General features: G+C 36.2%; 2 protein-coding genes across 2 annotated transcripts; both read left to right on the plus strand.

Moving 5' to 3' along the window:
• The first annotated feature begins 333 nt into the window (after positions 1 to 333).
• On the plus strand, positions 334 to 4,317 carry LOC111470003 (elongation factor P). Its single transcript, XM_023115444.1, has 7 exons — positions 334 to 607; positions 706 to 783; positions 891 to 997; positions 1,833 to 1,910; positions 2,145 to 2,246; positions 2,517 to 2,598; positions 3,986 to 4,317. Exons 1-7 carry the CDS (start codon positions 457 to 459, stop codon positions 4,102 to 4,104), a joined length of 717 nt encoding a protein of 238 aa, XP_022971212.1. The 5' UTR covers positions 334 to 456; the 3' UTR covers positions 4,105 to 4,317.
• A 209-nt stretch (positions 4,318 to 4,526) lies between these two features.
• LOC111470002 lies at positions 4,527 to 10,097 on the plus strand. The gene is made up of 4 exons (XM_023115443.1): positions 4,527 to 5,092; positions 5,188 to 5,512; positions 8,670 to 8,785; positions 9,214 to 10,097. Exons 1-4 carry the CDS (start codon positions 4,955 to 4,957, stop codon positions 9,658 to 9,660), a joined length of 1,026 nt encoding a protein of 341 aa, XP_022971211.1. The 5' UTR covers positions 4,527 to 4,954; the 3' UTR covers positions 9,661 to 10,097.
• The last annotated feature ends 5 nt before the right edge of the window (positions 10,098 to 10,102 follow it).

Consider the following 10,102-nt stretch of genomic DNA (forward strand, 5'->3'; position numbering starts at 1 on the left):
GACTATTAAACCTTTTAAAAGTTTATAAGTATTTATTAGATAAAATATAAAATTTATAGATATATATATATATATATATATTTTATTAATTTTATATTTTTAATTAAAAATCTAAAATTACTTAGTTATTTAAGAGTTGTACAGAATAAAAATAATTATCAAATTAAGTATACATATATATAATTATATTTTAAATAAAAATATATTTTAAATTTAAATAACTAATTTTATGAACTTATAAACTAATTCAATTAATAAAATTTTAAATAAGTTAATAATCCTAATAAAAAAAAAAAAAATGGTTAAGACCAATTAAAGAAGGGCGGTAAAAGGTGAAATCCTGCCCTCCCAGGCCTTATCCCCGAACGACGCCTCACTCGTTTCCTGTCATTCTTCGCAAGACTCGAGGGGGAACGCTCAGAGAAACCACTTACAGTTGCCGAGACGCTCCCAGACATGGCTGACGCTCTCCTCTGTAATGCCTCGTTGTCTTCTGCTTTTCTCGCCCGCCGCTCATCGTCAATGACTTCTCTTTCGCTCTCTTCGAAGCCGTCTGTTCTCCGAACCCGGCGGTTTTCCTCGGCTAATTCGCGTACCAGATTTTCGAGTAAACCCTTCGATTATGGCATTGCTCCGTGTCATTTCTGAATGTTCGATTGAATTTCATTCCTCGGTATAGCGTTGTAATTTTTGTTGCACTTTCAGGGATTTATGCGTTAACTAGCAACGACATCAAAGTTGGCACCAATATTGAAGTGGATGGATTTCCTTGGCGGGTTTTAGGTTGTTTCTCTACCCCTTGTCTAATTTCCCCTTCCCCAATCATTATTTATTGCTGCTCGATTTTTCAAACCGGAGTGAGTGTTCTTGAATTGTTGTTTTTTGGATAGAGTTCCTTCATGTTAAACCCGGCAAAGGAGCAGCTTTTGTAAGGACCAAAATTCGCAATTATGTATCAGGAAATACGGTTGAGAGAACTTTTCGAGCAGGAAGCTCGGTGAGTAGCAGAATTATTATCTAGTCATGCATGCGAGAATTTTCAGTTCATATATATTTCAAACCTATAATCACTGCTGAATGGTTCAATATCATCCACTTTGTTTCCCATTGATTTTGGTAGATATCATCTCTCTTGTTTAAATTGAACTCAGATATCTGTTTCAGCTTTTATTTCATTGATATCCCCATCCTATTAAACGGGCTAGAAAGTTATGGGAGCTTTTAGCTACTCATAACGTGAGATTCCAATGTCAGTTAGAGAGGGAAGGAAACCTTCTTTATAAGAGTGTGGAAACCTCTCTCCAGTAGATGCGGTTTAGAACCGTGAGACTGATGGCGATACGTAACAGGTCAAAGCGGACAATATCTACTAGTGTTAGGCTTGGACTGTTACAAATGGTATCAAGGTCAAACACCGGGCGGTGTGCCGGCCACGACGCTGGTCCTCCAGGGGGTAGATTGTGAGATCCCACATTGGTTGGAGAGGGGAATGAAACATTCCTTATAAGGGTGTGAAAACCTCTCCCTAGTAGATGCATTTTAAAACCGTGAGGCTGAGGGTGACACGTAACGAGCCAAAGCAAACAATATCTACTACCGGTGGGCTTGGGCTTGCAAAAAATTGACATTATCAAGACAGATTTATCTGCTAGATTTCAACAACTGTGTAGAAAATAGGATGCTATATCCAACCACACTGGAAATGAATTATGCCTTCAAATGCTTTCTCAAGACCTTGATTTTGGAAAAGATTTGCTACAATTGTGTTGTTTCTTCTTTCATATTTTCTTCCTCGTCCGTTCTTAATCATTTGTCTTTAATTGTCTTTCCAGCTTGATGAGGCCAATGTATACAAGGAAGTCAAGCAGTTCACATACAAAGATGGTTCCCAGTTTGTTTTCATGGATCTGGTATATAAATACACACGCGCGCGCACACACACGCACATGCACACACGTATATGCAGTTATGATTTGATCGTTATTGTCTCCTTTCTCATAATTCGCAAAGAATTTCTCTCTAGACAACTTGATATATAGGGTAGCTCTTCTCATAGTCACTTTCTATGGGAAGCTAGTTAGTGAATACATTTTAGTTTGCTAGTCACACCTGCATCAAATAAGTCTAATTGGCTCATTTTTCAGAATACGTATGAAGAAATACGCCTAAATGCAGCAGACGTTGGTGATAGGACAAAGTGGCTGAAAGAAGGAATGGACTGCATCGTATTGTTTTGGAATGGGAAGGTAAATCCGATCACTTAGACAGCTTTTGACAGGCATTTTTTTTACTGTGTGTCCCGAATAGAGTTCATAACAACGTGGCTCTTAAATGGTTCGCTCTCGAAAAATACGATAAGATTTAGCAGCTTTCCTATTTCTTGATGAATGAGTCACATGCCATGAACATTGCCTTCAAGTTTCTACAAAGTGACAGTGTGGCATCAGTTCTAAGAAGTGAAATATGATGATAGTAATTCTTGAGTCGTCTCATTTCTCTGTTCTCCCATCTTTTAGGTTATTGATTTTGAGGTTCCCAACACAATTCAATTGACTGTGGTTGACGTTGATCCTGGACTGAAAGGGGACACTGCACAAGGTACCACACTTGTCTTTTAGGACCTAAAAAAAATCTTCTTTCAATGCTTTGTTAATGATTTGCAGCGAGATAAGGTTCTTTGTATTTAAATGGGCTAAAATTTCCATAACATATTTGAGCATGATTAGATTAGTGTACAAAACCAATTTCTTAATTATCAAGATCCCAAGCACCCAAAAATGATAAGGAATTAAATTAACCCTTTTAGAATGGATTATCTTGATGATCAAGATCAAGAGTAAAAAAAATTTATTTCTAAGCTTGTGATTTGAATCATTTCACAAGATAGTTTAATAAAAATTATTTGAATGACTCTAACATGCAAATCTAAACACAAGAAATGCAAAGGAACAAGCTGAAGCAGATAGCTTGCATAATATGAAACTTCATTATAATTTCTAAAATTTTCATACTAAAGCACTAACATGAATAACTATTTATATCTTTGAAAATAAACATTATAGTAACCTATGGTTAATTAAAAGGTTGTAACTTTTATCTTCATCGGACCACTATCTAAATGTAACTTATAATCTTAAAGAGAATTCTCTATAATTTTAAAAAATACAATAAAACCTCCATAAATCCAAGCAACGCGCATGGATCTTGTCATCAACTATGAAATGTTTGTGGCATGATTAAGTCTCTTTATTTCGTATCACCTAGATTTATGAAATTTATGCTGTGTACTATTTAGAAAAGCAACTGTAACCGTCTCAATCTGTATAGTTTGTTTTTAGCTTGTGAGTTTTTAACTTGTTTTAGGTACATTTCATAGCTTGTATTTATGTAACTTGAGTTCATGTAGTCCCTGAGATTATCAAGTCCTTAATTTAGAATAAACAAACGTACATTCTAATATGAGTATGATTTCCTAATCTTAAGTTGCAGAGATCTAATTCATAGACTAGACATTCCTTAAAAAGTTGAACATTTATGATAATTTCAATGTGAGGTCCCACATTCTGTGAGATCCCTCATCAGTTGGAGAGAGGAACGAAGCATTCCTTATAAGGGTGTGGAAAAAGTCTCTCCCTAATAGACACATCTTAAAGCTGTGAGGTTGACAGTGATACGTAACGGGGTAAAGCAGACAATATCTACTAATGGTAGGTTTTGGCTGTTACATTCCATTACCCACATGATGATTGGAAACAACAATTTCCTCCCTTCAAGCGACAACCTCGTTAACCTCGATTCGCTCGATCCTCAACCATATGGTTTGTGTCTGCGTCATGGTCGACATAGATTTCCTGGTCTTAGTCATTCGGATTGGTTCTTTTTCACCAAGCACCATTCTGTCCTCTCCCCACCCTCCAGCCACAATACTTTTTTCTTAATAATTACTTTGGCAGCCTTCTAATTAAAGATGAAATTTGATTGACAGGTGGTTCGAAGCCCGCAACTCTTGAAACTGGAGCTGTTGTGAATGTCCCTCTGTTTGTAAACGTAGGCGATAGCATAGTGGTAGATACCAGGACTGGCCAATACACGAGCCGGGCATGAAATTTGAAACACACTTGACACTCATCGGCGGCAGGTTTTGTCAGTACTCTTCTAAAGAGCAATTATTTTGGTCTCTGTTGTAGATTCCTCTCCTTCTACTCTTTTGACTATTAAGCTTTGGATTCCTTAGTTAGTGCTGAAGTATCTCCAAGTATATACCAAATTAGGGACGAACTAAATTCATGATTGTTACACAATTTTCGATACTTTAAGTATTTACTTAATTCATTTCTAAAAATAAAGATATAATTAATTTTTCAATTAAATAATTGTACAAATTATTTACAATTAAAAGTTATATAATTTTATTAAAATCAGATCTTTGAGAATAACTATTAATCATTAAGATTCTTAATATTACATAAATTAAATTATGGAAACTAAAAGTAATTATTATTTATTTACACGAACTTTAATGGCATTTTCAGCATCAGTAGTAAAGGATAAGGCCCAAGTTTAGGGTCCATGGATCTGTCAATGTCTTTATTGGGCCTTTCCTTTTCATAGGCCCAATAGACTAAGAATAAAATGCCCGCTAATTACAGCAAATCTGAAGGCAGCATCGATAAAATTCTTTCCCCGCCACGGTTCTTCTCATCAATCTGTGTCAACAACCATCAACTTGGAAATCCCAGAATTTGGAGCTTTTGAGAAATTTCCCCTCAAAATCATCTTACACTTTCTTGCAATTCTGTGTACGCTGCTTAAATCTGGGCTGTGTTTCTAAGCTGGAGAGAATATGTGGTGTATTTGATTGTGTTCAATTCTCGGAGAATGAAATTAGCAAGAGTGATTTCTGACATTTCCAATCTTCAAGGCTAGAGAATTATCCTGATTTGATTTGAATTCGATGGCGATGCGCGGAGATTGCTTTCTGGCATTGTTTTTCTGTTATGCTGTTGTTTCGGAGGTAACCAATGCCTCGCTTTGGGATTCAAGAAAGTTGTTAGACCCGGCTTCAAAAGATAACTCCACCGGAACGTCACCTGTAATTATCTACTTTCTTTAAGAAGAGAGAAAGAATTGAAGAAAGATTCCTATATCTCTGTACTATTTTATGAACTTTTCGTTTTCGCCTTTTAGGTTTTGCCTCTCATCAGTCCGAATTCTTCTATGAATCACTCGGATTCTGCACCCGTTGATGGAAAGAAGCGACGTGAACCACCCCCGCCTGCACCCAACAACTCATCGTCTAATCTGGATTCGAAAGGACTCAATAATTCGAGTTCTGGTAGTTCGCATAATGTTAGCGAGGCTGGTAATGGTAAGCCTTTGGACACAAACAAGAGAAACAGGACTGAAGGCGGTCTTCAATCAAGTAATCGTGAAATTTGTGATGGTGTACCCGACAACAAGAAGTGCAGGGACCAGAAGAAGTTGGTTGCTTGCATTGAAAGTAATATAATTGGTAAATACGAGCTGCTCTTTGACCTTATTCATTTTCTAAGCTTGATTTTTACCATGCTTTTCCATTTTCTTCCGGCGTGGATTATGATTCCAATTTCTACACTGTTAGGTTTTTATACCTCTAGAATCGTGCTACCTCCAGAACTATCGCTTGTTAAATTTGTACTTGTAGTTGATTGGTGTCTATTTTTGTGCATATCTGCTTGGTCATATAATTTTTTAGTATTGTCATTGGAATTTGGTATTGGTCAGTTGTGTGGCAGTAAAGTTCCCATCTTCTGCGGCCTAGAAGCCAGTTGAGTATTTCTGGAAGTTGCATTTGCTCTCCAAGATATCACATTGAAACCATACCTCTATTATTCTTGTTTCTTTACACTCTTTTGAGGATTTCTAAACCTACTCCGGTTAATGATTGTTCAAACATGAGGAAGTTCTTAGATCTCTCTGTTTTTCTTGCATGATAAAGGATCAACTTTTTATCAGTTCATATTTGTTGGCTGTACACAATGATATAGACTATTACATCATATTTTCATCCTCAGATACAACCATGTTGTCATACGGGTCTGCCTACCTGTGGTATGCCCAGGAGTTGTTTGGCTATCCTATCCAACTAACAAATTAGAATCAAATTGCTGAAAAAACCTTCGGGTTTTAGACTGCCCTATTACTTGGTCAGAAAGGTGGCATCCTTTACCAACCAAGTCACGGACAAAGCTTCTAATAAATCGGTGACATTTTCTCAATGACCGTAGTGGTCTTTGAATGGATTAAGTAAAAGAGAGGAGATGTTGGCCTCCTTGAAATCAAAGACCACCCAAAAGAGGAAAATATGTTCTAAAATTTTGTTGCTTGGCCGTTGGAAAACATGTTCCAAAATACTGTCGAGAAAATTTCCTAAATGTGAACTTTCACTCTTTTGGGGTAGCTATTCTTCAAATAATGGTGCATAATTGGTGGTCAGGATCTTTATGGAGGAATTAGATCTTGGAGGAAAGATTTGCAACTGAAGAGGACTTCTAGAGACCAATTTCAAGAGTCAACATTATCAAGCTGATGATGAGGATACTTACTTGGTCTTAACACTTGCCTTCAAAGTGCTCATTTCTCATGAGCTAATCATCAGAATTCCTGGAGCGTTTGTCAAGAAGGGCTCGACTCAGATAGTCAAATGTAAGACTTCCTTCAAACTCACAAGGTGATAAGCTGCACTTTTCGAATGACCTCAATTCAATTGCTTCAGATGCTCTCTTCTGCATTTTAAGAATAGACATAAAATAAGAGGTAAGGGAAGACCAACGTAGTTACTTGAGAGAGAAGCTTGGATCAAGGTGAGCCAGCCATTTTTGGAGAAAAGAGATATCTCCCATTGGATCTTCTTGAGAATTGGGCCTTAGTAGGAAGATTATTTTTAGATCATCATTAAGGGAAAACCAATGTAGTTACTTGGCCATTAATCCAAAAGAATGATTAAAAATTAGGGTTCGTTTGTGCACTAACGATCTTCACAATTTAGCTCGACATAGTTGACGTTCCAAGGTTGAATTCAATTCCAAGGCTTTGGCTGCTTCAGAAACCTTCATAACTTTCAAAAGATTTTAGAGCTCTGAATGCAAAATGGATGAGAATAGGATGGTATCATCAACGATTATGGAGGTATTACTTGCTGTTGCAACTCTAAATTAGCTTGTTGTTTTTTCTTATTAATTTTCAGAGAATTGCATGACCTTTTAGAGGAAGAAAGGCTAATTAAGTCTAAATCAATAGACAATCTAAATTCCCTATATACTAGGTAATTTAAATAAATCATTACATAATAGGTAATGAGATGAGATAAATCTAAATAAATCTCTAGTTAACAATAATTCTAAATAATAATCCCTAGATACTAGGTAACTAAATCTAAATAAATCCAACAAGATAAATTAGGGAGGTAGACTATTTTCCTTATTTAATTTGGGATTACAAAACATCCTTCGACAGTTGCTAAAATATTCTGTGATGAGAGACAATAGAAAGGGTGATGTGGGATTTGCTTCCCTATGAGCTCATTTTCAATAAGGCAAGAGACAATGTTTTGCCTTCCCTCTTAATAATGAAAATTTTTGCTCAGTAATGTTATGAGGAGTAATTTTAGCCTCTCTGCTAAAACTTTTGTGATAACTTTGTATATACGTGCAAGGCTTATGGTCTGAAGTCTTCGTGATTTCTTCTATCAATTTTCTTAGGGATGGGGTGCAAGTATGTTTCACTAACATTAGCATTTGTAGTACCACACGGGAAAAAGTTCCAAGATTCGGGAATCCTTCATTATGTCAGTTCATACTCATTGTTTGAATTTTTAGCCTCTCCAATTTCTAAATAACCGAATTAGTTGGTCCAACCAAATTAAGACTTAATTATATTTTAAAACCTGACTCGCCCAGTATCCTGTTCAAATATTTACTTCATATTTATCTAGCTCAAACTCAATATTTGACTTGAATTTTAAGCATAAAGTAAATGCTTGCAATTGTGTAGAATTTTATTGAAGAGAAGCAAAAATGCAATTGACATGTTTTATTTTTGTTATCATGACATGGTAACGTAGATAAGAAGAGAAAAAATTGGACACTTGAGATCTAGTTTTTACTATTTTTTTGGCATCTGACCCTGTTCGTATTTGTTAATTCATTCAGTTCAGTTTTTTTTTTTTTTTTTTGAACCACATTTTAGAACATCTGTTTTTGGATAACATCTAAGCAAACTTGCGGTCCGTTCTTGTCTGACTAGTAAAGTGACTGATGCGGAGTCCCTTCAGATGCTAGTATCCCGTTGTTTTGGTTTGTGAATTTTATTTCTTACATGATTCTATTGAAGGAAATGCAATTTCTACTTCCAAATTATGTCCTAAATTAATGCTTATTTCTGTATGAAACCTGGGACTGGCCCGTTAACATGAGATTTTGATAAGTGGTTGAATATTGAGACCTCATGTCTATGTTCTGAGGGTTTCTTTAATGCATGTTCACTTGGTGGAACCGAATGGCTTTTACCACTTTGTAACTTTTGGGTTGAGTCGATGAGTTTCTTAAACTGACTGACTTTGCTTAATTTCTGATATGTTTAATATTAATGCTCAATGAAACCTTATATTTATTTCTTTTTCCTTGTTGAAGAGTCCAAAGATTTGGCTGTTCTAGTCCTGAACAAAGGAGAAGATACGCTAGATGTGAATGTTACTGGAGGAAACTTTTTCAAGGGGCTTAAGATTTTAAAACATCATTCAAAAAGGGTATGGGCTTGTAATTTCAACCTATTTTGTCCCGAATTTCAGCTAGGCCTTATGTTATACTACCATTGTTTCTTTATTTCTTCATTTTTTGGGAATGTTGTTTGTAACTTTTTTCAAATTTCTTTACCACAGTTAGAGTTGATGTATTCAATTAAACTTTCAGGTATCAGTTGCATCGTTAAAAATTTTTGTTTATCCACTTCTCAAATGAAGTCTGCATCTCCAACCGTTCAAAGAAAAATCCCTACATTTTAATGGTTTAGCTTATGTATCAAAATTTTGTGATGACTCTTTTTTTGTGGTCAGGTTGTTGAATTCATTCATTCTATTGTGCGTATGTCCTGTGAGATTATTAGATCAAGTTCTATTCTATATTAGTTCCAGTTATTTTTCCATTCGTTACAGTCCTCTGTTCTATTATTTTTCAGATCACCATTCCACTGACGACCTTAAAAGACATGAAATTAGTATTAAATGCTGGAAATGGGGAATGTGTGCTTTACACAAGCCCTCTTGTTGCTGGAGAAGACCTTTTTCTGCATCTCCCTTCATTTGACCAGCTAGTAACACCAGTCAACGGTGCTTACTTCTTAATTCTTGCAGTCCTAATCTTTGGGGGGTCCTGGGCTTGCTTCAAGCTTAGGAGGAGACAAGCAGGCGGTATCCCATATCAAGAGCTTGAAATGGCACTGCCAGAATCTTCCTCAGCTGTCAAAGTTGAAACTGCCGTAGGTTGGGATCAGGGTTGGGATGATGACTGGGATGAAGAAAACGCTGTGAAATCGCCAGGGGGGCGCCATATTGGAAGCATTTCAGCTAATGGCCTTACTGCTAGACCCAACAAAGATGGGTGGGAGAATGATTGGGATGTTTAGTTAATCAAGCAACCATAAGAGAACAAAACTTTCTGGTCCCTCGACAATCAAGCAACCATGAAAGGGGACAATGTGAAGCACATAATGTTACCACTGAGGTCATTCCCTGGTTGAATGTAAACCTTCCTCCCATTTCTGATTAGATTATAGAATTTGTAGCTATCTCATCCTCTGTCAGAAGCCATAATAGGCGATCTGGTCCATACAAGTTTTTGGGTTTGTTTTAGTGGGATGTAGAATGCATGTCTCTTTATGCTTTTTCCTTTTTCCTTTTTCCTTTTTCCTTTTTTGAATTTCTACTTTAAGAATACAGTTCCCATATTTTTACATGATAGCTTACAAAATATAAATGTTCATGTAAAATTATGATGGTGTCTGCCATTACAAGACCTTGCCAAGAGAACCGTAAATAACACAATGCACACTCTTCTGGATTACATTT

The sequence above is a fragment of the Cucurbita maxima genome, unplaced genomic scaffold (assembly GCF_002738345.1).
Source record: "Cucurbita maxima cultivar Rimu unplaced genomic scaffold, Cmax_1.0 Cma_Scf00043, whole genome shotgun sequence".
NCBI classification, from domain to species: Eukaryota; Viridiplantae; Streptophyta; class Magnoliopsida; order Cucurbitales; family Cucurbitaceae; genus Cucurbita; species Cucurbita maxima.

What these genes read in the sequence shown, in the direction of transcription:
- LOC111470003 (XM_023115444.1), top strand. Translation starts at nt 457, where the DNA reads ATGGCTGACGCTCTCCTCTGTAATGCCTCGTTGTCTTCTGCTTTTCTC. An exon ending in TTCGCGTACCAGATTTTCGA is followed by an intron (nt 608 to 705) that starts GTAAACCCTTCG and finishes TTGCACTTTCAG; the next exon opens with GGATTTATGCGTTAACTAGC. An exon ending in AGTTTGTTTTCATGGATCTG is followed by an intron (nt 1,911 to 2,144) that starts GTATATAAATAC and finishes CTCATTTTTCAG; the next exon opens with AATACGTATGAAGAAATACG.
- LOC111470002 (XM_023115443.1), top strand. Translation starts at nt 4,955, where the DNA reads ATGGCGATGCGCGGAGATTGCTTTCTGGCATTGTTTTTCTGTTATGCT. An exon ending in ACTCCACCGGAACGTCACCT is followed by an intron (nt 5,093 to 5,187) that starts GTAATTATCTAC and finishes TTCGCCTTTTAG; the next exon opens with GTTTTGCCTCTCATCAGTCC. An exon ending in CATTGAAAGTAATATAATTG is followed by an intron (nt 5,513 to 8,669) that starts GTAAATACGAGC and finishes TCCTTGTTGAAG; the next exon opens with AGTCCAAAGATTTGGCTGTT.